Source organism: Theropithecus gelada, chromosome 8 (assembly GCF_003255815.1).
Source record: "Theropithecus gelada isolate Dixy chromosome 8, Tgel_1.0, whole genome shotgun sequence".
Lineage (NCBI taxonomy): Eukaryota > Metazoa > Chordata > Mammalia > Primates > Cercopithecidae > Theropithecus > Theropithecus gelada.
Window position 1 is genome coordinate 16,438,643 of NC_037676.1, and position 26,720 is coordinate 16,465,362.

General features: G+C 40.1%; 1 protein-coding gene across 2 annotated transcripts in view; it reads right to left on the minus strand.

Moving 5' to 3' along the window:
* Positions 1-25,140, minus strand: part of FGL1 (fibrinogen like 1) — a 45,475-nt gene extending 20,335 nt beyond the window's left edge. The window contains exons 1-3 of one of the 2 annotated variants that reach the window (XM_025393875.1): positions 25,037-25,140; positions 10,477-11,441; positions 443-522 (exon numbers count right to left, since the gene is read on the minus strand). In XM_025393875.1, the coding sequence (XP_025249660.1) occupies positions 443-522; positions 10,477-10,567 (171 nt within the window). In that variant the 5' untranslated portion in view covers positions 10,568-11,441; positions 25,037-25,140. Of the gene's footprint in view, positions 1-442; positions 523-6,963; positions 7,083-10,476; positions 11,442-25,036 lie in introns of those variants that run through there. The other variant, XM_025393876.1, reaches the window with a different exon arrangement.
* Positions 25,141-26,720: the final 1,580 nt, after the last annotated feature.

Here is a 26,720-nt window from a genome sequence, read left to right on the forward strand (position 1 = left end):
GAGATGGAGTCTCACTCTGTCACCCAGGCTAGAGTGAAGTGGCATGATCTCAGCTCACTGCAATCTCAGCCTCCTGGGTTCAAGAGATTCTCCTGCCTCAGCCTCCTGAGTAGCTAGGACTACGGGTGCGTGCCATCATGCCCGGCTAATTTTTTTTTTTTTTTTTTTTTTTTTAGTGGAGAGGGGTTTCACCATATTGGCCAGGCTGGTCTCCAACTCCTGACCTTGTGATCCACCCGCCTCAGACTCCCAAAAAGAAAAAAAAAATGTAAAGCTCTTTGAAGTGCTGCTTTACTATGGGTCCAGTATTTGCACCAGCCTCTTTGCTTTTCCCCCTTAGTTTTTTCAATGACAAGTCACTATAGGTTTAATGCAAAATGAAAGAAAATTCAGATAAAAGCAGGCATTATAAACATAACAATAGTTTTCACAATAAGCTTACCGAACTTTCCCTGCCCATTATCAGAGCGGTGACAACAAGGATGAAACTGAACATCTTTGCCATGTCCCCCTTTGAAAAAACTGCAAGAATAAAAAGAATTTTATAAATGTATCAACCTTGAATTTTTCATGAGACCAGAGTTCAGACGTAAGTAGCTCCAGGAAGTCAGATGCAGCCGCAGGCCATCCCTAATCCTAGAGTCGCCGAGGAAATTCTCCCAGACTTTCCCAGTCTCTCACCACACAGAATGACACTCAGTGTTAACTAGAATTGAACCTGTTCCATCACAGTAACAGAGGAGGGAGTCTGGTTCTTTTCGCGGTCCTATTGTGCTGTTTGTGTTATGCTGTGGAAAGGCACAGGAGCATTTTAATCGGTTACCTAATGCTACACAACAAGGAAGGGGCTCAGTCAAAATGTGCACGCAGGTCTCTCTGCTTACGGAGCTTGCGTCTTTTTCTCCCTATGTTGCCCAGGCTGGTCTCAAACTCCTGGGCTCAAGTGATCCTCCCGCCTCGGGCTCCCAAAATGCTGGGATTACAGGCATGAGCCACTGCCTAGAATAAGATTTTTGAAAGCAAAGATCACACCTTGCTAATTTTGGTATCCCCAGCATTTAACTCATGTGGTGACTCCAATAACTGTTGTTGCCTCTACAGAATTATTCCTCGGGACACAAAATCCTTCTCAGAGGGAAAAATGTAATTTCCTTGCTTTACACTGCAGTCTGTTTATACTGACATACTTTCCTCTTTTACGGGAAAACAATGGGCGAAGTGTATTTCTGAAGGTAACAGTTAAGAAGGACTGGGGGACTTTTGGTTGGACTGAACACATGAATTTAATTCTTTCCTTCTCACAAAGCCCACTAGAAAATGAGTAAAGAAAAACTGTAAAGGACGCAAATGGACAAAGTCAAAGAGAAAGGTAAAGAACAGCTAGTGTGCAATGTCAGCAAGCTGGTAGATGATAAAAAGCATGTGGAGGGCCTGGTGCGGGGGCTCACACCTGTAATCCCAGAACTTCGGGAAGTTGAGGTGGGCAGATCACTTGAGATCAGGAGCTCGAGACCAGCCTGGCCAACATGGAGAAACCCTCTACTAAAATACAAGTAGAGTATTTTGTCTCTACTAAAAATACAAAAATTAGCTGGACGCGGTGGCGGGCGCCTGTAGTCCCAGCTACTCGGGAGGCTGAAGCAGGAGAATTGCTTGAACCCAGGAGGTGGAGGTTGCAGTGAGCCAAGATCATGCCAATGCACTTCAGCCTGAGTGACAGAGTGAGTCCCTGTCTAGAAAGAAAAGAAACGAGAGAAAAGAAGAGGAGAGGAGAGGAGAGAAAAGAAGAGAAGTAGGGGAATTGGCAAAGCAGCAGCAGACAGGAGCACCATGAGAAGCGAGAGAAGTCACATTGTAGCACTCTAGGGGATCCTGGATTGGAGGCACTGCTAGTTTGGAAGTGAAGGTAGAGGCAAATGGGCTGACAGTCAGATCCTCACCTAAACCCTGAGCAGCCAGGTGAACGCTGCTTCTCGTACTCTTTCAGAATATGGAAGATTTGCTTTCTATTAAGACTGCCCAGAGATGCTCCAGGTGGCATGACAGTAGAAGCACTGAAGGGGAGGGGAGAGGCACTGTTCAAAAAGGGTGAGGCTTTCCCAGGCTACTTCTCTTGCAGTCAGCAACCAGCTCTACACTCTTCCTACCACTTTCCAGGCCAGAGAACATGGGATTCCTCACTGGAGGAACTGGAGACTTCACAGAAAAGATCTTCAGAGACTGATATTGGGGGATTTCCATCAAAGGAGACATTCCCTTGACTGATCACTCTCCAAAGAAGCCCACCAGTTGGCAAGCTTCCTTCATGCACCTGGGAGAGGTATAAAAGGTATAGGCATACTATTTTGCTTGTTTCTTTCAATGTAAGTTTCCTTTCTGAAGAGAGGCATATTTTACATTTCATTCCCTGTCCACATCCAACGGTCTGAAGAGAAACACCAAATTTCTGTATTACAACACTGGTCAGAAATTCATATGATAGCAAGTAGTCATGACTTAACCCTCTCATCCAACATTGTGAACAAAATAATCAAGATGGGCCGGGTGTGGTGGCTCACGCCTGTAATCCCAGCACTTCAAGAGGCCAAGGCGGGTGGATCACGAGGTCAGGAGTTTGATACCAGCCTGGCCAACATGGTGAAATCCTGTTTCTACTAAAAATACAAAAAATAGCTACGTGTGTAATCCCAGCTATTTGGGAGGCTGAGGCAGGAGACTTGCTTGAACCCAAGAGGTGGAGGTTGCAGTGAGCCGAGATCCCGCCACTGCACTCCAGCCTAGGTGATAGTGAAAGATTCCGTCTCAAAAAAAAAAAAAAAAAAAGTATCTCTACACCCATTTGTCTAGTAAAGTTATCCTTTTAACCATATGATATAATTTGTAGCAACAATTTAAAAGAACTCTGGCATTTCACTCTTTATTTTAGTAAATATTTTTTCTTTAAAATTCAATCATATATTGAGTATGTACCTACGTTAGGCCCAGGGATAGAAATAGTAGATATTTTAATATGTAACTTATTAAATATACTGGATATATTAAAATATTTGCTTATATTAAAAATAGAGAAAATTAACTTTGTGACATTGAAAACGTTTACCAATGTGAAAAAGAGACACCCTCTGTGTATTTTTATAAAAGATAAAATGAGGTGAGAATAGGATTGCAAAGGAACAGAAGTAGTGAACAAATTAAAAGAAAAGATGATTAGGTTTGCTATCAATTAATATTTGCTAATTAATATAATAAGCTTGGAATTATTTAAGGAACACTTTTCTAGGTCACCTTTATTATTATCATGACAGATAAAATCATTTTCTTTAAGATAAAAACATTGACTGCACTAAAGACTCATCATTTGCAATGCAATAGTGTCCAAAATCTCGTGTTCGCTGATGTCAAGATTATGTCTACAAATTAAGAAAATTTCAAGTTGAAATAAATATTCTAAACCAAAGACATCTGATGTTAGGAGCAAATACATTTTCATTCTGATCCAGGGGGTAGTTTCATGTTTTCTTTTGTTTTTCTTTTTTTGTCTGGGAGTTCTTGGGAACGCTCCTTATTCATTGTGGCTGAATTTTTTCAACGAGAGCATTGAATACTACAAAGGATTGTATCAGTTATAAATCAACAGTCAATAATTTTACTAAGCCGTAAAAACCATCCATTTAAACTGAATTACAGTAGGAAAATATATTTGTAAAGAAGGCTTAGAAAAAAATAAAATAACAATAAACTAGAATAAGATTATTTCAAGCATATATTTTCTACCTATTCTTAGGTAAAGTTTTAAAAATTGAATGGATTCTAGTCCTCTAATCCCTGTCAACCAGAAAATGACTGACCTACAGCATGCTTTAGTATCTTTTCTTCACAATAAGAGAATAATATTTTAATAATGACACAGAGTAATTGCTAAACGAGCTTGTTGGGACAATTACTCTATTTCCACAAAGATGCCAAGCAGCCTGCATGGCCTGGGGCATTATATAAAGATGAGCTAGCCATTCAAGTAGAATGTAGCTCTGCAAGACTGCAATCTTACTTTCTAGCCCTTCAAGTAGAATGTAGCTCTGCAAGGCTGCAATAGCACTTACATTGAAGGATCCATCAAGGGGCCAAGGGCTATTTCCCAAAGTCTAACATGTGGATTGGAAAAATAAGGAATATTCATCTGAAACCATATTGTGTTTGTGTTTGGACGTCACTAAACACTGTGCCAAACTTTGGCTGGGTGTGGTGGCTCATGCCTGTAATCTCAGCACTTTGGGGGGACGAAGTGGGAGGATCACCAGAGGTCAGGAGTTCAAGACCAGCCGGGCCAACATGACAAAACTCCATCGCTACTAAAAATACAAAAATTAGCTGGGTGTGGTGGTGCATGCCTGTAATACCAGCTACTCGGGAGGTTGAAGCATGAGAATCACTTGAACCTGGGAGGCAGAGGTTGCAGTGAGCTGAGATTGTGTCACTGCATTCCAGCCTGGGTGACAGAGCGAGACTCCATCTCAAACAACAACAACAACAGCAACAACACCCCAAAACGCTGCCAAATTTTAACTGGCCATTTTATTTTATTTCATTAGCCTCACAGTGAAAATAAGAAAATAAGCGCACAGGGATGCTTACGATTTCCCCAGGACCATTCAGCCTCTGGGCATATCCTCTGGGAATATCTCCCAGATCTCCTGAACCTCTTTCCTTATTGCCTGGTTAATCCTTTCTTACTGTATTAGGTTGAACTATAAGAAATGGCAGATGTTTGAACATTTCTGACTAGAAAAATGGCAATTTCATTGTTTCAAGTTAATGCATATTGGTTAGCTAGGAAGAACACACCTGAAATCATTATAACCATTTATACTACAATGAATGCCAAAAAAAAAAAAAAAATAGGTTCAAAATATACTGTTTGTGGCTTACTTGATGAGACAACAAATTGGCAACAAGCTGTTTTTATATCAGTGCTGCCTCCCATGTTAATACATGAATGTGTGCCATTTAAAATATATTTACAAAATTTCTAACACATCATCAACACATGGAATCTCATGGTTTTGCCATCAGCTAATCTTCATGATGCCTGTAGAAGAGAAATTATGTCTACTTTTTACTAAAGGAAGCAAAAATAGTGAAGCAAAGTAACTTTCCTAAGAAAAGACTCTACGTTCAAAATTTATACAACATCCAATCACTTCTTACCACCTCTATTGCTACTGTCTGGCCCAAGGTACCATTGGAAGATTCCATTTTTGCAAACCAGAATTTTTTTTTTTAAGACGGAGTCTCGCTTGATCGCCCAGGCTGGAGAACAGTGGCACGATCTCGGCTCACTGCAACCTCCGCCTCCTGCGTTCACACCATTCTCCTGCCTCAGCCTCCTGAGTAGCTGGGACTACAGGTCCAGCCACCACGCCTGGCTAATTGTTTTTGTATTTTTAGAAGAGGCAGGATTTCACCGTGTTAGCCACAATGGTCTCGATCTGCTGACCTCGTGATCCGCCTGCCTCGGCCAGAATATTTTTTTAGAATTACAATGAGACAACATTCTATACTGAACCTTTCCTGGGCAAACCGGGATATTTGGTCGTCCAACAGCAAAGCTTTACATAATCTGTGAGCATTCATCTCCCCAGCATACCTCCTTTCCCATCATTTTTGCCTGCTCTGGCCACATACGCCTCTTTGGCATTTTTGAAACACCCTGAAATACAGAGACTTGTCAGGGCGATTGTGCTTGCTGTTCTCTCTACCTGGAATGCGGTTCTGAAAATCTCAGTGGTTTGCTCCATGACATCCTTCAGGTCTTTGCTCAGGTATTCCCTTCCCAGAGATACCTTCCCTGACTACTATGTATAAAATAAAAACTGTTCCCCGTTGTCTTAGTCCATTCTCATGTTATAAATTTACCCAGTAAAGAACTACCTGAGACTGGGTAATTTATAAAGGAAAGAGGTTTAATTGACTCACAGTTTGCCATGACTGGGGAGGCCCCAGGAAACTTAGAATCATGGTGGAAGGGGAAGCAAACATGTCCTTCTTCACATGATGGCAGGAAGGAGAAATGCCGAGCAAAAGGGGGAAAAGCCCGTTATAAAACCATCAGATCTCGGGAGAACTCACTATCATGAAAACAGCAGCATGGAGGTAGCTGCCCCCATGATTCAGTTACCTTCCACCAGGTCCATCCCACAACATGTGGGATTATGAGAACTACAATTCAAGATGAGATTTGGGTGGAGACACAGGCAAACAACATCACCCATACACTCCATATCTTTATTACAATGGGTTAAGTTTCTCCTTAGCACTTATCATCAAATATAATGAAATATTATAATATATGTGTTTATTGTCTACCCACTCCAACCACCATCTACAATGTAAGTGCCAAGTGGCGAGGGGCTACATCTATTATATATACTGCCCTAATGCTGGGTGGATAGTTAGGTACTGTACTAGTTTCTTGAGCCTGCCATAACAAACTACCATAAACTGAGTGGCCTAAAGCAAGAGGAGGTTATTATCTCACAGTTCTGGAGGATACAAGTCCAAAATCAAGAAGAGCAGGGCCACGCTTCCTTCATAGTCTACAGGAGAAAATCCTTTCTGGCCTCTTCTAGCATTTAGTGGTTGCCAGCAATTCTTGACATCCTTTGACTTGTGGCAGTATCACTCCATTCTCCGATACCATCTTCACGTGGCTGTCTTTCCTCTGTGTGTCTCTGTGTCTAAATTTCCCTCCTCATATAAGGACATCAGTCATTGGATTAGGGTCTGCCCTAATCCAGTATGACCTCATCTTAACTTAGTTACATCTACAAAGACCCTATTTGCAAGTGAGATCACATTCACAGGTAATAAAAGTTAGGAATGAACATATTTTGGGGGGCACAACTGAACCTAGCACAGGTACTCAACAAAATATCTATTGAATAGATGAGAAGAAAACTTGTAAACCTAAATTAGGATTGTAGAACTTCCCAGGATCTGTTATTGTAATTTCACAGTTGCTTATCGCAGATCAAATTATTTTGTGTTTGTTGTTATGTCTTTATCAGATTCCCTCCTTCTTCACCCTTCCAACAACAACAAAAATAACTAAGAACTCTTGATGAACTATGCTTTTCATAAAGTTTTTTGTGATTTGCAAATATGTCATGTTGATATGTGATAGCTTATTTTGGTTTTAAAAAAGATATGTGGATTTATAAAATCCCAAAAGAAAATATATAACTGAAAATATAATACCTAAGATATTTAAAGTTGGCTGTCTCAGTGGGCCAAGGTCATTACCATAGCTATCTCATAATAAGGTTTTAGTTTGACTCATGTTTTCAGTTGGCAATAAATATATTTTTTGAGCAAAATTATAATAGCTATGTTGCTTTTTAAATTCGTACCCTGGTGTCTTTAACTATGTAATTTTAAAATTTATCACAAAACTCAAGTAGCAAAAAGGAAAACAATAAATGCCCTTACGCAAATAGAGATTTCTTAAACATAATCAACTGCATAGTCACAGACATAAAATCAGAAAGTATTTTTCATGTTACAGAAAATAAGAAACAAAAACATTTTATTATAAGGAAGCAAAAAAAAAATAAAGATGGGAAACAAAATATTTTTTAAAAACATATAAAGAGATTTTAGAAATAGCCTTATTCCCTGAGGCTAGAACATGCACACAAAACATAATTAAAGGAAGTGACATCATTCAGTCAAATATCATCAACACTAGAGGAAACGAGGCTCAGAGAGGGAAAATTGTTTGCCTAAAGAAATAAAAGAGACTTTCACTAACTATATTTACACTAGTCTGGGAAATCAGTGTAATGATATGACATAAATACCATTTATTTGTGACTCTAACTCAAATTGTTCTTCTGACTGAAAATAGCCAATGTATTTAATGGATTACTGATTAGGATATTTCCTTGATAAATGAAACTGCTAAGGATCAGAAATAAAAATGATGTCCTCTTTTTTTTTATGTGATAGGAAATAAATCTTCATTATTTTAATCCACTCCCAGTTCATATTCAGGAGTCAAAAATGAAAAGTCATGAAATGTCTGTATCTTTTAGACTTTGCTTTAATGCTATTTGTTGAAATTTTTTTTTATTTGGTTCGAGTTTTCTTATGCATTTGTGGGATCAAGTCCTTTATTTCAGAAGTGAATATATCAGCTTAAAAACTTAGAGCTTAGCCAGGTGTGGTGGCTGACGTCTGTAATCCCAGCACTTTGGGAGGCCGAGGAGGGCAGATCACTTGGGTCAGGAGTTCGAGACCAGCATGGCCAACATAGCGAAACCCAGTCTACTAAAAATACAAAGAAATTAGCCAAGTGTGGGGGCACACACCTTTAATCCCAGCTATTCTGTTGGCTGAGGCATGAGAATCGCTTGAACCTGGGAGGCAGAGGTTGCAGTGAGCCAAGATCACACCACTGCACTCCAGACTGGGTGACAGAGTGAGACTCCATCTCAAAAAACAAACAAATGACAACAACAAAAAACACTTAGAGCTTAAAAAAAATTTTTTTATTCCAGTGTTTGATTCTGGCTGTTGCATAAATGAAAGTATGTTTTGAAAATGCTCTGGGTGGCCAGGCACAGTAGCTCATGCCTGTAATCCCAGCACCTTGGGAGGCCGAGGCGGGCGGATCATGAGGTCAGGAGATCCAGACCATCCTGGTGAACATGGTGAAACCCCATCTCTACTAAAAATACAAAAAAATTAGCTGGGCATGGTGGCGGGCGCCTGTAGTCCCAGCTACTCGGGAGCCTGAGGCAGGAGAATGGCGTAAACCCGGGAGGCGAAGCTTGCAGTGAGCCGAGATCGTGCCACTGCACTCCAGCCTGGGCAACAAAGCAAGAATCCATCTCAAAAAATAAACAAATAAATAAATAAAAGAAAATGCTCTGGGTGATGCACCTATATATCATATAATTTTACCTACGCACACTGTATATATAAATGTGTATGTATGTACATAAAATTATTACAATAATTATGTATATATTATAGACATTATATATAATTATATAAGGTATATAAATGTTGCTTAGCATTAGATTTAGTACAAAATAAAGGGCTAATGAAATTTTTTTGACAGGCCTCTGTTTCTTGATATCCAGAAATGTTCATCTCATTGCCGTTAAGATAATTCAATAATCAAATCAAAAAGGCACCCCCTAGTCTGGCAGCATATAAACAATAAAGTATTTCAAAATGTAATTATATATATTTAGAAAGTCATTATATTACTTTGATTAGCTTTAGAATAATTTCCGAGACTATCTTAAGTTCTCTAAAATTTCCCATTTTCCTCATTTGTAATTCTAGCCAACATTCTCTGTAATATTGAAGAAATGCTAGGTATTAAGAATTTGTTTCAAGACTCTGGTCTCCATCATTCATGATAGTAAACCATTATTTATTCTGCACATCTGGCTTATGATAAAGTTGTATCAAATTATTCTGTTCATTTATTGCACAATTAGTTGTATTTCTTTTATAATATTTTTGCTTTAGGCAGTTTGGAGACTTTTAATTATTATAAAATTAAAATTGTTCTCAAATGGCTGTTCTTTAGTGGACTATATTATTTGACATAAATTATTTTAATGCTATAAATTCTAATTCCTTCCCCACTACATTTTAAAAAATATTTAATTAATTACACTGCATTAAATTTAAAGATGAAGATATTTAATTAATTACACTGCATTAAATTTAAAGATGAAGACATTAAATTTGTAAATGAAAAGTTCTACAGATAATATGTAATTTTAAAAAACAATTACAAAACAGAAGTACATTAGTAGAATGTAAACATTTCAAAATTGGTATGTTTTAAATGAGCCATTATAATAGGATACATAAAAGAAACAATAAGGAAGGAAAAAGTTATTGAAGGAAGTATGTTTAATAAGTTAACATTCACAAATGGACTATAACCTAAGTCAGTGAGTTAAAAATTTACCCATAAACACAAGCTTAGAGACTCCTTTTAAGCTATTTCCTTCCAAATTTTTTCCTCTTTCTGAAAATGGAATATAACTGTGCTTTTGCATTTTTCTTAAGAATCCATACTCACTGAAAGCCTTACAAAGCTAAATATATTTGATCCCCCAAGAAATGCAATAAAGAAAAATGTTTCTGAAGTTTTTTACTTCTGAAGTGAAAATTGTCATATAGTCCATTTTATTTTTAATTTTTTATACTGAAACTGCAAACCTATCATTTACATCAAACTCCCATCCAATTCATTCAAAATGTAAAGGAAATAGAAAAGATACATAATTCTAAATCTCTTCTCCAAGTTGTAGAAGCAGACTTCTTGCTAGTCAACGTGACTTCTTGCAAAAGCTAGTGGTTGTTACCTGAGTTTTGGTTACTATCACACCTGTGAAATAAATTAGCATTATTACAAGCATGTCAAAAATGCAGAGACATTAAATAACTTGCCTAAAGTCAGAAATGAGTCAGAGACCCAGCTCAGCCTCCGTCCAGACACTCTGCTTCCCAGGATCCTCTGACTGCATTCAGAATTTGTCATTATTTCTCCATTATTTGATTAGAAATAGGGACAATGTTGATTCTGGCTTCAATCCAGAAACAAACATGTGGACACTGGTTTAACTGAAAGAAAACTAAAAGAGGAGATTCAAGGACAAATTCCAATACTCTGATATTTTTCTTTTTTCCCCATTTGTATGACTTTTTGTGAAAGATCCAATAATATATCTTTATAAACATATATATATTTTTTAAAACTTATTATGTTCAGAGAATTTTTGTACTTTAACATCAATACTGTTCCGTTGAAGATTAAGTAAAACCAAAGTCCAGCTGAAACTTTGCTTTCTATTAAGGATAATAACATTTTACCCATAAATATATGAATTAATATGTCATCTCAACTAAAATATGGAGATAAGTCAAATTTTTCCTAGTTATGAAAAATGAGGCAGGTTAATAATTGCCAAGGTGACATGGTCAGTTTATTTGCTCTCTAAGAAAAACAAAAGTATTTCCTGAGGTGCAAAATTGTGAAATTTAACTGGAAGCATCAATTATACTCTGGACAAGGTGTTCCTTTTGTTTTAAAATCCTCTAGAAGATTTTCTAAAGTGTAATAGGCAACTGTTAGCTCCATTACTCATATTGTATAACAGTTTCATATTGGAAATCCGAGTTCCTCATTTCTTCTTTCCCTCTGATGTAACTCAAGCAGTTGTTTGCCGTTTGTCCTGTGGTCCCTATTTATTCACTCAGATTCCAGTAAAATACCAAAGTTTTGTTTTCTTTCTGTTCTTTGTTATCTACTGGACTTGAGCACTGATGATGTTTGGTCTTCCCGTTAAACATCTTCCTGTCCTTCATGTGCACATTTTGAAAATTATTAAGGGAAACGTAATCCTGTTGATTTACTGGAAAGAAGAAGAAGAAGAAGAAAAAGCCAATTAGGCTGAAGTGATTTGCACACACACACAAGTGGAAATGATACATTCATAATTGTAGAGAATTCAAGCTGCTAATGTTAAATTTCAAAAGCAAAAATATGGGATTATTTGGCTAATTCGATAATTACCTCTGTGGTAAAATGACATATTTTGAAATACAAACTTACCTTTCCTTCTCGTATGCCTTTAGCTTTCTCCCCATTCAAGCAATAATTTAGCCTTGTGTTTATTTCCTCACTGGAGGGACATAATACTAACAGCAGCTAACATATGGTATACTCATAATGTGATAAAAATGGTAATTATATCAACTCACTCAGCCACACAGCCCTATGAGTAGGTACTGTTAATGATCTCCATTTCACAAATGAGGAAACTGAGGTACAGAGGTTTAAGTGAATTGCATGAGGTCACACAGCTATCAAGAGGTGTAGCTGGGCTCAAAGGCAATCCTGCTCAGAATCTGTGCTCTTCTCTACTAAAGGTAGACTATGCTGTCTTTCGGAAACTGGGCTGGCATCATTGCCTCAGGAGAAACTCGCAAAAGCTCATCAGACAGTAAGGACTACTCTAGGGCCAATATTTTGTGGAGGAATTCCAAAAGCCAAATTTTCTTGGAGTAACATTACTCCATGGATGTACTGCTATAACATGGTGGAAGAAGTATCACCAAGAAAGGTCAAAATCATGGACCGGTGCGGTGGCTCACGCCTGTAATCCCAACACTTTGGGAGGCTGCAGCAGGTAGATCACCTGAGGTCAGGAGTTTGAGACCAGCTTGGCCAACATGGCAAAACCCCATGTATTTTTAGTTTCTACTAAAAATACAAAAATTATCCAGGTGTGGTGGTGGGCGTCTGTGGTACCAGCTACACGGGAGACTGAGGCAGGAGAATTACTTGAACTCAAGAGGCGGAGGTTGCAGTGAGCCGAGGTCATGCCACTGCACTCCAACCTGGGTGACAGAGAAAGACCCTGTCTAAAAAAAAAAAAAGAAAGAAAGAAAGAAAAGAAAAAGTTGTGACCTTGCACAATTGCACCACAGCTATGAAATGAGAATGAGACCTGAGATCACTGGCTGAAAGAAGTACAAGAAAAGAATGATATAATAGGACCACAGGTACAGTCCCATCAAGATCAGGCTGATGAGGCTCCCAAACAGATTAAATGGACACTGTCAATTTTTTTTTTTCCTTCTCCTTTTGGAAGACCTTATTCAGAGAACTCTTCAATTAATACATCAGTTACAGCACAATTTTCATCCAGACCCTTTAGACCCTGTATTGTGCCTGCTGGATTGAACACCTGTCTACTATTTGATACTTGACCCAGTCACCGTGGGAAGGTTTAATTCCAGATCTCCCCGCCTCCAGTCCACTCCAGCTTGCAGCGAGGAACATGTCTGCTTAAGGCTGCATGAGGAACTAGACTCAGACAACTAATCTTGTATCCTTGACTGTATTCTACTAGCATAAATTTCTGGTGGTTATTTTTTCCAAACTTGACTCCTAGTTCAGGAGGCACATTTTTATGGGAGTTATAAAACTCCATGCTCTGATGACAATAACATTTTAAACTTCAAATGTGCCTTTTATTAAAATATTTAGAATGGAGTGTGTTGTAGGTATCAACGAAAGGGGCTGTTAAGAACAGTCTTCGTTCCACACAACTAGCAGAGCCTCCTCAGGTGGAGGTAATCAAATTCTTCCTAAAATGTTGGTTTCAATGTGATCTCAGGCAGAGTCCTGAAAAACTAGAAAATTTATTTGCACATAATATAGGTCTCAGAAATTTCTATGGAGAAGCATTTTAAAATTAATAAAACTAAACCAATTTTACTAGTGAGTTAACCTAAATATTACCATTGTTGATGTAACTAGCAGAAAGTTTAAATTAATAGATGCTCAAGAAATAGTTCCACATTCACATACACTTTCTGGGAAAGATTCTGACAATATGAATCAGAAAAATAAGGGTAAAGGTGGATAAAGAGAAAGACGAAGAAAAGGAACCAAGAAAAAGTGAGGCGCTTTGTAATGTGTCAACTTGGGTAAACCGAACTAGACTTCCCAGAATTCCTTTTGCCTGATGTTTTCCGTTAGGAGCAGTTGGCGGGCAGAAAGGAAGTGGCAGCCATCTTCGTAGCTCCTTCATGCTGTCACGTATCTCGTTGGCTTTAGGATAGTGGCTAAGCCTCCAGCTGTTTCACTTCCCTATCGATATAATTTGGAGCCTCCTTTAGCACATAACAAATGGTCTGGCTTCTGCAGGACACCCACATCAACCAGGGTCAGAGGCAACAAGAACTGACACAGGTTTCAGTCCGTCCTCATAGATTCCAGCTCCTGCTTCTGTTTCGTTCATCTGCGCTCTCACTTAACCGCGGTTCGTACTTCAAGCTCCAACATCGTCTGTGGAGACAGCTTCCTTTCAAAGAGTACTTAACGAGCTCCCACAGTTGTATTAAGTCAAATTCTTTATTATCCTACAAGCTCTACTTCTCCGATTGAACTCTGCCTGTAACTGAGGCTCCTGGACAGGAAAGCTGAATGCCACAGAAGGAATTTTCTCACTGTACCATTGTTTCTTCCTTCCCAGAGCCCTCTGTTCTTTTGCTCACATCTGGACTGCTCTCCCTCTAGGCCTGCTACATTAGGCATGTAAAAAGTACTACTGATAGACATTTGGCAGATCCCCCCCAAATGCGTAGCTTCAGGTTCCACACAACCTGTGTCCTCCCCTGCATACCAGTTAAGATAAAATGAAATGCTTATTCGCTACTCATCTTTTCAGAGCTTTCTCACCTATGTGTTTGGATTTTTTCCCCTCTGATTATCAAACTAATTTTAAATGGGTTCCCTAGCAGGAGAAGAGCAAAAGATGTTTTCTTATTTTGTTTTTCTGCCACAAAAAATAAAAAGTGTTCTTGCTAAGAAATATGTTTGTTTTTCTTTCTGTGTGTATGCAAGGACTGTGGACTGGCATTTATTTTATGCTTTTGAATAATAGCATCTTTTTTATTAAAGAAGAATCTCCCCAGAAGGTCACATGTTATTTAAAAAACAATTTCAACCAAATACACGTTGAATTGTAATAGAAAACAGATTTTTTACTCGTAACACATGAAGAAGAAATTTAGCTATATTGTATAAAAATATGTGGGGAAAAAGAAAACAAGAGCTCGTGTTAAGTAAAACCACTTTTTAAAATATGCCTTTAGGAACACGGAAGATGGAAGGTATCACAAGATACCTGCTTTCATTCTACTTCTCAGTGATGATGTATCTGTTTTTTTTTTTTTTGACGAATTTGCAATGTATCTTTTCATCCTGATGCCTAAATCCAGACTTTATACGTGCCTTTTCAGTTTTTAGACTCTTAAAATATTACCTCTTCATGAAGTATTCAACTAACTGGAAAATGCGTGATTCCTACCACTATGACAATGTCTGAAAGTAGAATCCTCAGGGTTGCAAGCTATTCTGACAAAACTTCTGAACTCTAGCAGAAAATGTACAAATCTACATTTGACAAAATATATTTGCCCATTTGAATTTAAATTTTCTCTTTTTTTAACTCAGTTTTTATTTCTTAGAAAAAGGAAGACAATCTAAATATAATTCCCTGAGATACAGTTTCCTCCTTTCACTTGGAAATAACTATACATTAGGTTGAGAGGCAAAAAAATTCATTGTCTACAATTACACACACTTTCTGATTAATTTGTTGGCCCACATTTAGTTCATCATACACACCTTATTTTTTGCATGTGCATTTGGGACAATAACCTGGCATATGAAACCTTTAAAATTTATATTTAAAAATTTATACTTGCGGCCGGGCGCGGCGGCTCAAGCCTGTAATCCCAGCACTTTGGGAGGCCAAGACGGGTGGATCACGAGGTCAGGAGATCGAGACCATCCTGGCTAACACGGTGAAACCCCGTTTCTACTAAAAAATACAAAAAAAAAAAAAAAAACCAGCCAGGCGAGGTGGCGGGCGCCTATAGTCCCAGCTACTCCGGAGGCTGAGGCAGGAGAATGGCGTGAACCCGGGAGGCGGAGCTTGCAGTGAGCTGAGATCCGGCCACTGTACTCCAGCCTGGGCGACATAGCGAGACTCCGTCTCAAAAAAAAAAAAAAAAAAAAAAATTTATACTTGCACTTGGATGACTTTGCCAATAACTAGAACTCCCTCAAAAACAAAGGCTAGGTACCTGACTCCCATAGGCATGACCAAGAGTACACCACAAAATGATTCCTCTAAGACTGAAATGTTTTTTCCTGCTTCCCCCTCAGAGAGACATTGTGGAAAAATTCTAGAACTTTTAGAATAGACATTGTGTGCCTGACTCCAGCAATCAAAGATTCTGAAATATTGAGGCCCCATTTAAGAGTCATACACTCATACTAGTTTTATTTGTTGTTGTTGTTTATAATCTAAAGAAATGAACTTCAGCCATCTAGACCAAAAATAAGTGGATTTGTTGGAGGGATACTGACTGAAGTAAGTAATAGAATCAATGACAGACTGATACAAGCCAAGGGAAGGCAGTATAATAAGGACAGCTCCAAAAATCTCTCAAAGATGTGTTCTTGGATTTATTCTGTAGTATGCAGCCCTTAAAATGTTTTAGTTTCAGTAGAATTTTGGCCTCTGTGTCTTTCCATACAAATCTCATATCCCTAAGAGGGAGAATCCAATTAGCCCAGTCATCTGTATTTCTTTTTTCTTTTCCTTCTTTTTTTTTTCTTTTTTTTTTGAGACAGAGTCTTGCTCTGTTGCCAGGCTGGAGTGCAGTGGTGCAATCTCAGCTCACTGCAACCTCCGCCTCCTGGGTTTCAGCAATTTTCTTTCCTTAGCCTCCCGAGTAGCTGGGACTCGGGCACGCGCCACCATAACCAGCTAATTTTTGTATTTTTAGTAGAGACGGGGTATCACCATGTTGGCCAGGATGGTCGTGATCTGCCCATCTCGGCCTACTAAAGTGCTGGGATTACAGGCGTGAGTCACTACGCCCAGCCATCTGTATTTCAGTGTACACCTAGATATATGGCACCCATACACTGAGGCCACAGCTTTACTCTCTGGCCCACAAATTCTTGTCAATGTGGCTGCTGGGGGATCTGTTGTGAGCAAGAAAAGCTCCATAGTATGTGCCATTCCCGTACTACAAAATTAGGAAATTTCAAGAGAAATGAAAGGGGGGGATCTGTCCAGTTTAATGGAAGATTGCCTGGTTCAATAAAGATGCTTGGCAAGCCTAAGATTTCATCTCCAATGACTCTTTCACCAATGAATTAACCATATTACATGTACCCTTTTCCACTGCTGTGATATATATTGTTGTTACCTTTTTATTTGCCTATTCTCATTTCTATGTACCCTCTCTGAATGAAATAAGTCTTAATTAGCCACCAGCCCTTCTCCTAGCCCATCCACCAAGGCTAGATGTTCTCCTACGCATTTATTTCTCTTATATCACACATCACTGTATTGTGTACTGGAGCTTCTCTTTTCATTCCAGGGAGATCAAGGCTTGTTTTTTCTTATTTCAACAGCCACAGCACCCAGCATATGCACACCACACAATAGAAGCTCGGAAACATTTATTATGCATGAAATAATAATATCGCCTATTTGTAGTAGCATATAATGTAAATATTCAAAATTGGTAACTTGATTAAACTTGATAACTTACATGAAGTGCTTATGACAATGCCTGATAGAAAATATGCAACAAATGTTCATTTCCTTCTGTCTTGACACAGCATCATGACTGTTTAATTCATTCTGTAAAGAAGAAGGCAGCAGGCTGGGTGTGGTGGCATACACCTGTAATCCCAGCACTTTAGGAGGCCAAGGCGAGCAGATCACTTGAGGTCAGGAGTTCAAGACCAGCCTGGCCAACATGGTGAAATCTCATCTCCACTAAAAATACAAAAACAGTCAGCCGTGGTGGCGGGTGCCTGTAATCCCAACTCCTTGGGAGGCTGAGGCAGGAGGGTCACTTGAACTTGGGAGGTGGAGGTTGCAGTGAGCCAAGATCACACCATTGCACTCCAGCCTGGGCAACAGAGTGAGACCCTGTTTCAAAAAAAAGAGTGAGGCAGCAATGTACACACAAAGACAATAACTCATCTTATAAAGATAATTCCGATGTTAGATGAGGAAGCCACCATGCCCAGCCTGCTGCCTCGGTCTTTGCAGAACAAAGGAAGCAGTCATGACGTTATTCTTAATAATGTAGAACTATTTGTGAAATGCGGATGCAGTGAATGTTGATGCAGACAATACAATGCCCCTAAAATCATTTTACTAACATTCCCAAATTTATTCATGCTTTAGCACAAGAGTTGTACATTTCAGTAAAGAAAGGTGAAAGAAACTTCTTTAATCTGTAATGGAAGACCTTGTAGCAGAACAAAATTGCTACCAAGAAAGTTGGAAAGTAGATAAAATATAAGAAAAATATTTTTGTGACCTGGATTCACAAAGTCTGGGATGATGTTCTTACTCAACAACTATTTAAATTGGGATTCCCTGAAAGCAGAGCCTGAGACAAAGATTCGGATGCAAGTAGTTTATTTGGGAGGTGATTCCAGGGAGCATAAACAAATGAGATGGAACAGGGAGAAAAGCCAAAAAGTATCTAATGAGTGGGGTACACTCATAGACAACTAAAGTTCCAACCTACTGAAACCTCTGAGAGCCCCACATCAGAATTCTCCTCTCAGGTGGCAGGAGATCAAGAGTTGGTAGACATCCACCAGCCGCAGGCCCTTGGTGCTTGACGGTTGCTTCTGTAGTATTGATTCCACCTGTTGCAGTGTAATCTTCCACCTGTGCTTTAACCCCCAGCTCCTCATTTCTTCTCTAGAGCTAGGTTGATTACCTTCCTCTTTTTCACTTTTGACTTTACCCTTTCCTTCCCCAGTCGTTTCCCCTTTTCACTCTATGAACAAGTCCAAGTCTATTAAACCCTAGAAAACTAAAACCTCTCTTATCCCTGCCTCTAGCAACTTTCCCATTTCTCTCCATTTCTACTATGCTTATTTTTTTTAAGAAGACAATCCACACTCACTGATTCCACGGTCTGTCTTTCCATGAAGTCCTCAATTAAAGCCAGTGACTTCTGACCACTTTACTGCAATTGCAGCTGCTTACAATGACGCCACAAGACTCCTCATGGGAGTTTCTCACTGAATTCTCAGGCTGCTCCTCCTTCCTCAGAACTTCCTCCACAGACTTTTATAAAACCCATCCCTCTTAGTTCTCTGGGTATCCTCCAAGTTTTCCATCTTTCCTTTATGGAGTATTCTTTCCTTTTTGGTTTATAGAATGTTAGTGTTTAACAACTCCCAAATATTTCATTCCAGCTATTACTTCTCTCTGTAACTCCAGAAGTGTTTGTCCAATAGCCTGCTAGCTCAGACTTAATTTATTATAGTCTCTTCTTTTCCTCTTCCCCTTCCCCTTCCCTCCCCTTGGGAAGAAAGGCTCGCCTTCACATTCCTCTTCCTCATCCTGCATTTCCAGTTAGTTAGTAAGTTCTGCTGATTCTACCTTCTGAATACTAAACTCTCCCCATCAGCCCGATTGCCGCTGCCACCTTAATTTATGTCTTCATCACCTTGGCATAATCTACTGGTTTCTCTTGGTTGATCAATCTACTTCCAGTTTCTGCCCAATGCAGACCATCTCCTACAGAGTATAAAACATTATCTTGATGCAAAAAACGACATTACTTCTCTACTTAAAAGGCTTGGAAGTTTTCCTTCAAGTCAACAATCAACAAGCTATACTCTGATTTCTTTTATGGGGTGATCTAGCTAGTCCCAGTGTCAGTATCCAGAAGCAGCTCAGGCAGTCCCTATGGCTAAAGTCATCGTGAGCCAGCCAACCTGGCATGGTGTGGGTGCTTTGAAATCAATGGTTAAAATCTGAGTGTGGGAATGGATCCTGAAACCTTGTAGTCCCAAGTCAGTATTGGCACAGAGCCTTCTCTGTAAACTTAAATAAGTGTCAACATTTGGAAATCACTTACCACGAGCCAGGTACTCTCTGAACACTTCCTACGTACTAACTCACGTAATCTCCAGAGTAGCCCTTTGAGACATATATTATTATTTTTAATTCCCATTTTCCCAATGAGGTGACTGAGACATAAAGAGAGCAAGCAACTTGCTTAACATCATATATGCCATGATTTGGCTTGAAGTAGACAGTTCTAGAAGCAGGGTCTTATCCATTTTCTATGGGCTTTGTTAGCTTTACACAGAGGCTGTGGGGTTCTCACCCTTAGAATATAATTCCAGCCTGTGCAGGGATCTAGATGAACCAGAGGTGAAGAGTGGAAGAAAGAAGCAGAGTGGAAGCCCAAGCCACAGAGGGCAACCTGAACTTGGAGCGTAACATCACCAGAATCTTTACCTCCGCATCTTCCCAATCCTCTACAGTTCTCTCATCCAGCACATACACAGACACGCACACAATCCATGAGAAGCTTTCACCAGATCAGAAGTGGAATTATTGCTGCCGAAGATAGCGATGGATGGCCCCAGACGACATGAGAAAGCTTTTAAAAATGACAAAATGGGCCGGGCGCGGTGGCTCAAGCCTGTAATCCCAGCACTTTGGGAGGCCGAGGCGGGTGGATCACGAGGTCAGGAGATCGAGACTATCCTGGCTAACATGGTGAAACCCCGTCTCTACTAAAAATACAAAAAACTAGCTGGGCGTGGTGGCGGGCGCCTGTAGTCTCAGCTACTTGGGAGGCTGAGGCGGGAGAATGGCATGAACCCGGGAGGCGGAGCTTGCAGTGAGCCGAGATCACGCCACTGCACTCCAGCCTGGGAGCACAGCGAGACTCCGTCTCAAAAAAAAAAAAAAAAAAAAAAAAAAAAGACAAAATGTTGGGAATGTAACAAACAACAAATGGGACCCTCCTAGAGAACTGGATGTGGTCTCTAATTCCTCCCTGCACTATGGGCTTGGACTGAAAACTGGCCCCTAAGAACTGAGTTAGCCATGCCCTGTTCTTCTCTTGAATATAACGGAAGGGGATGTCAGGAAAATGGAGATGTCTCTTCTCATAATATCTGCTAATCAGGATTGTTAAGGGCCTTGTGCAATTAATTTTAGCATTCAAAGAAGAAATAATTTCTTACAACTCCATGGTGAGGAAATAGGTCGTACTCATTAGTGTAGTCACAGAGGAAGAACAGCGTTTAATAGTAGGCCTGGCTGAAACAGGCCAGCAGTGAAACCAGGAGGGCAAAATTATTCTGTTAATGAAGAGTTAATGAAGAATTTGGAGTTTCCATGGGTAACCCAAGAAGAAAGGGGTGAAAAAGGAAGAGTGAATGAGATAAGAATGGGGAGGAGGATGTGGGGAAGGAATGCACCAAGATGCCAGGGAGCTGAGCAAGAGGCAGCCAGGGAGAAGTTCTGGGCTATGGCCAAGGATCTTTAAAGAGCAAGGATCTTTAAATAGTCAGTTTTGTTGTTGTTGTTGTTATACTTTAAGTTCTAGGGTACATGTGCACAACATGCAGGTTTGTTACATATGCATACATGTGCCATGTTGGTGTGCTGCACCCATTAACTCGTCATTTACATTAGGTATATCTCCTAATGCTCTCCATCCCCCGACTCCCTCCCCACAATAGGACCCGGTGTGTGATGTTTCCCTTCCTGTGTCCAAGTGATCTCATTGTTCAATTCCCACCTATGAGTGAGAACATGCGGTGTTTGGTTTTCTGTTCTTGTGATAATTTGCTGAGAATGATGGTTTACAGCTGCATCCATGTCCCTACAAAGGATATGAACTCATTCTTTTTTATGGCTGCGTAGTATCCCATGGTGTATAGGTGCCACATCAAGGATCTAGAACTAGAAATACCATTTGACCCAGCCATCTCATTACTGGGTTTATACCCAAAGGATTATAAATCATGCTGCTATAAACACACATGCACATGTATGTTTATTGTGGCACTATTCACAATAGTAAATAGTCAGTTTTAAGGTGTTTGCTGCAGGCTAAATTCCTCTTCCTCTTCCCCTGCCTTCCATGGTTAACACTGAATCTTCAGTGAGAATCTACTATGCAGAGATGCCTTGTATCCGCGGCATTTTGAGAAAAGGGAAAGTTGCTGTTGCTTTGGGAATGATGCGGAGTGGAGAAAAAGAGCAGCCAAAAGAGGCTAGTCTTGAGAGAAATCACAGTAAGTCAGTACAAGCAGGAACTAATAGAAAAACATTAACTCCAGAGATCCTGGAAGGTGCCAGCAAGGGAGGTTAGGTTTCCCACTGTAGATGTGATGGAAACATGGTTTCCCCACCAACTTTGAGGCTTTAGAGCATTCAGGTAACTGACACTTGTACTGTGTAAGTAAAGTGGGTATGTGTTTTCTGACAATTTACATGTGAAATAACTGTCACTCTGTTTTCTAATTGAATTTCAAGGCTCCATTCCATGGGCTCAGGGAAATCTAATTCTCCACTCATTTCAGCATGATATCAAACAATTTAGAGTCTGTCTCCAGTCTGGGGTTGCATATGATTTCTGGGGTTTGGGGTGGTGTGAAGTTGGTATAATGTCACTACAACTGTCTATTCTTGGTCTACTCACTGGGACCTCAGCCTCAGGGACTACACAGATTGCTGCTGCACCTTCCCCCTCTTCCTTTTCAGCAATGTGAGGGAAAACATCACATTCTTTTGATTTCCCACCAATTCATCCTCTTTCCACCCAGGCAAATTGTGAGGAGTGGGAGCTGCTCTGATTTTAATCTTTTTCATCTGTTGTTTCTAGTATTGCTGGCTGTGGCAATCCTCGGAGGAAATGCATGCCTACCTCTAGTGTGAATGGGGAAAAACAAAATCCAGTATATAAGAAAATATATGGTACAGTGGCTGGGCACGGTGGCTCACATCTGTAATCCCAAGACTTTGTGAGGCCGAGGTGGATGGATCACAGGATCAAGATATCGAGATCATCCTGGCCAACACTGTGAAATCCTGTCTCTTCTAAAAATACAAAAATTAGCTGGGCATGGTGGTGCACGCCTGTAGTCCCAGCTACTCCGGAGGCTGAGGGAGGAGAATTGCTTGAACCGGCAGAGGTTGCAGTGAGCCGTGATTGTGCCATTGCACTCCAGCCTGGTGACAGAGTGAGAATCTGTCAAGAAAAGAGAAAGAAAAAGAAAGAAAGAAAGAGGCCGGGCGCGGTGGCTCAAGCCTGTAATCCCAGCACTTTGGGAGGCCGAGATGGGCGGATCACGAGGTCAGGAGATCGAGACCATCCTGGCTATCACGGTGAAACCCCGTCTCTACTAAAAAAAAAAAAATACAAAAAAACTAGCCGGGCGAGGTGGCAGGCGCCTGTAGTCCCAGCTACTCAGGAGGCTGAGGCAGGAGAATGGTGTGAACCTGGGAGGCGGAGCTTGCAGTGAGCTGAGATCCGGCCACTGCACTCCAGCCTGGGTGACAGAGCCAGACTCCGTCTCAAAAAAAAAAAAAAAAAAAAAGAAAGGAAGGAAGGAAGGAAGGAAGGAAAATATATGGTACAAACTACTACCTACAAATATCATTCAGTTTCACTGGCTGGCTTTATACCCTCCCTTTCTATTAGTTCAAAATAGTACTCATAAAATAACCATCCTGTAAAGTAAAGAAACCGCATTTTCTTCCATTGCTAATTTCTCCTCTGACCTAACACTGATTATGTAAGAACTTAAGTGTTTAGTGCTGTACATCAGAGGTCAGCAAACTATTGTACCGCCCGCTGTCTAAACTGGACCCACGGTTCATTTTTATATTTTTAAGTAGTTGAAAAAAATCACAAAAAGATCAATATCTTGTGACCTGTGAAAAATTTCAGTGTTTACAAAGAGTTTTATTGGAATATAGGCATGCTCATTTGTTTATATACTGTCCGTAGCTGCTTCCGTTCTATAACCGCAGAGTTGAGAAGTTGCAACAGACTGTATAGCATACGATGCTGAAAATATTTAATATCTGGTCTTTTACAGGAAACGTTTGGTCGACCTTGTAGGGGAACCAGCCTGCTACACCACACGTGGGTTCTCCCCTTCCTGGTGGAGACGAGGGAATGAGAAAAGAAATAAAGACAAAGACACAAAGCTCAAGGGTTAACAAAAGTGGGTCTAGGGGTCCATCGCAATGCGGAAGCTGCGAAGGTCCTGAGCTCCGGATTCCACTGATGTTTATTGAGTACAATTCCTTTGATCCTATCGGCTGAGGGTGGGCAGATGGTGGGCTGATCATAGGATGACCACGGGGAGAGGTGGCAGGGGGTAGTGTGCGTCATCGGCAAGTTAATATTATTTACTATTCCACTATGTAAGCTAATATACTATGTTTAACTTACAGATAATCATCAGAGTCCAACTAAATAATTAAAGTAAAAATAAATCTTATTGTATGATTAAGAATCCCTTTTAAAACTCCAGTTATTACATGAATAGAGGGAGAAGCCTCCCAAGGCCTGTTAAGAGTAACTGGAATCCAAACGCCCCCTCACGCTCGGACCAGCAAAATGCTATTCCTCATATCAAAAGAATCAATACAAGTAAACAGATGGCAGTTGTCACAAGTAATGTTTTGAGAGTCAGGTAAAATATGAGTTTTCCAACAACTAACGTGTAAGGAAGTTTAACACAACTTTGAAGAGGAATAGACTGATTAGACTGAAGAAGCATGGTAAACCGTGGCTTATTACCTCTTGTTCCACATAATGCTTCCCCTTTCCACACTCTCATTCGCCATAAGCAACTTCCACAAATCTGGATGTTCTGGACCCATGACTGGACTAATTATCTTTGCCTGGGGAGGAGCAGTACCTTTATCTTCCCGTTTCAATGGATATACTGATTCCAATCTTCTAACTAAAGTGGGGGGATTATTGGGACTTTCTCTATGATCTATAATGAAGGTATCCTCAGCATGCTCAGCATTTTGTCCGGTGCAATTTCTAGCCAAGGATCCTTTGGGGGCCCAATCTATAATTGTTCCATAAGAATCATTTTGCAAAGCTACTGCACCATCTGCTACACAACCCTCCCAAGTAAGAATCTCTAGTTTTTCTGACCATTTTGGATTTCTTTTAGGACCAGCCAGTCCGTTAGGTTTGTAATTTTTGACTTTTAAATTTGACCGAAAATAACCACCCCCATAAGTTTTTACAGTCATGATAGGTCGGAAAGACATTCCACTCACTACGTGATAACTAGGTTGGGAACGATTATGAGGAGGTACGTAAATCATCCACCTTTGTATTTGCGATGGTAAACATCCAGGAGCAATTCCTAAACAAATTGGAGCGTATTCATACCTCACTGTTACATTCATCAACACGCCCTCCTCCTCAGGCTGTGCAGGACAGCGATCATCAGCCGGCCCAGGCATCCAAATACTATCATTTGTATAGACTTCAATAGGGGAATGCATCCAAGTAACTGGCCTAATTAAAGGAGGAAGTGGAACATAAGCCAGTATGTAAAATTTTGTTCAGCCCAGACAGCGGGGAGACTTACCGCCGTGGTAATTACCATCAAGGCAGCCAAGATCATATTACCCGGGGTAATTGCCAGTTGTTTCTCCTTTAGGCTGTCCTCTGCCATTTGAGTCAGCTTCTTTATCTGTCCTCATGTCGGTGGTGTAGCCTGGCGAGTCTTCTCCGTCTTCTGTTGTTTCTCTGAGACCCTCAGCTTTGCCATCTTTCTCAGCTCCGGAAAGGACAGGTCGGAGGGACCAGTCTTCCTCCTCTTTCGATTCTTCCCTTTCTTCTGTCCGGTCGGTGTAGGGTTCATTGTTGAATTTCAAACGTCTATTGGGTATCTAAGTGGGTGTCTGATTGTCTCCTGGTGAAACACAAGTAAAACCCCTCCCCCAGGTGATAATTTATCCTAAATCCCCAGGTGATAATTTATCCTAAATCCCCAGGTGATAATTTATCCTAATTCCCAACTTTTAGTTCTGGTATCCTTCCACCAGATCGTTTTTCCTTCATGTAAATTAACTTTCTGTCCAGAAAAGTGTTGTTCAGCTGCTGTGGAGACCTGATCTCTGGAAATGTTAAAAAAATTTAGAGTCAAAAGGGCTAATTGTAACTGCCTATGGGGTGTGGTATACTCCTTACTACTTCCCCCTTCCTTTTGTTTTTCTAACTGTGTCTTAAGAGTCCGATTAGCCCTTTCTACTATGGCCTGACCTTGGGAGTTATAAGGTATTCCTGTAGTGTGTACAATTTTCCATTGCTGAACAAAACTTTCAAAAGTTTTACTGCAATATCCTTGTCCACTATCCGTTTTCATTTTCTGTGGCACACTCATGACTGCAAAACAAGATCATAAATGTCATTTTACAAGAGCTGTACTTTCTCCGGTTCGGCATGTAGCCCAGATAAACGGAGAGAAAGTATCAACAGTAACATGCTCAAGAGAAAGTTTTCGGAATGATGGGACATGAGTCACATCCATTTGCCAAAGAGCATTTGGTTTAAGTCCCCAAGGATTGACTCCAGGTTCTTGAGTAGGTAGCTGTAGCATCTGGCATTGTGGACAATGTTGCACTATGTTTTTAGCTTGTTTCCAGGTCAATGAATGTTTATTTTTTAATCCAGCAGCATTTACCTGAGTTAAGGAATGGAATTCTTGAGCCTCTGCTAAAACAGGTGTCACTAATAAATCTGCTTGATTATTTAATTGGGTTAAAGGTCCTGGTAAATTTGTGCGAGCTCGAATATGTGTAATATAAAAAGGAAAATTTCGAACTCTAACTGCTTGTTGAAGTGAACTAAACAAAACATTTAGCTGATAATCAGAAATATATTTTATTAAAGCTGTTTTTACCATTTTTGTCACCTGAACTACATAGGCACAGTCAGAGACAATATTAACAGGTTGATCAAAATCTTCCAATACAGATATAACTGCTGGTAGCTCAGCTCTTTGTGCAAAATGAAAGTGGGTTTGAATAACCTCTTCTTCTGGTCCTGTTTAAGCTGCTTTTCCATTCTGAGAGCCATCAGTAAAGACAGTTACAGCTCACTCCAAGGAGATAGAGCTGGTTATTTTAGGTAAAATCCAGGTAGTCAATTTTAGGACGTGAAAAATTTTTGTTTTAGGGTAATGATTATCTATGTGGCCAGCAAAATCAGCTAAATGACTGCCATTCTGATTAATTTATAAAGGCTCGTCGAACCTGTGCTTTGTTTAA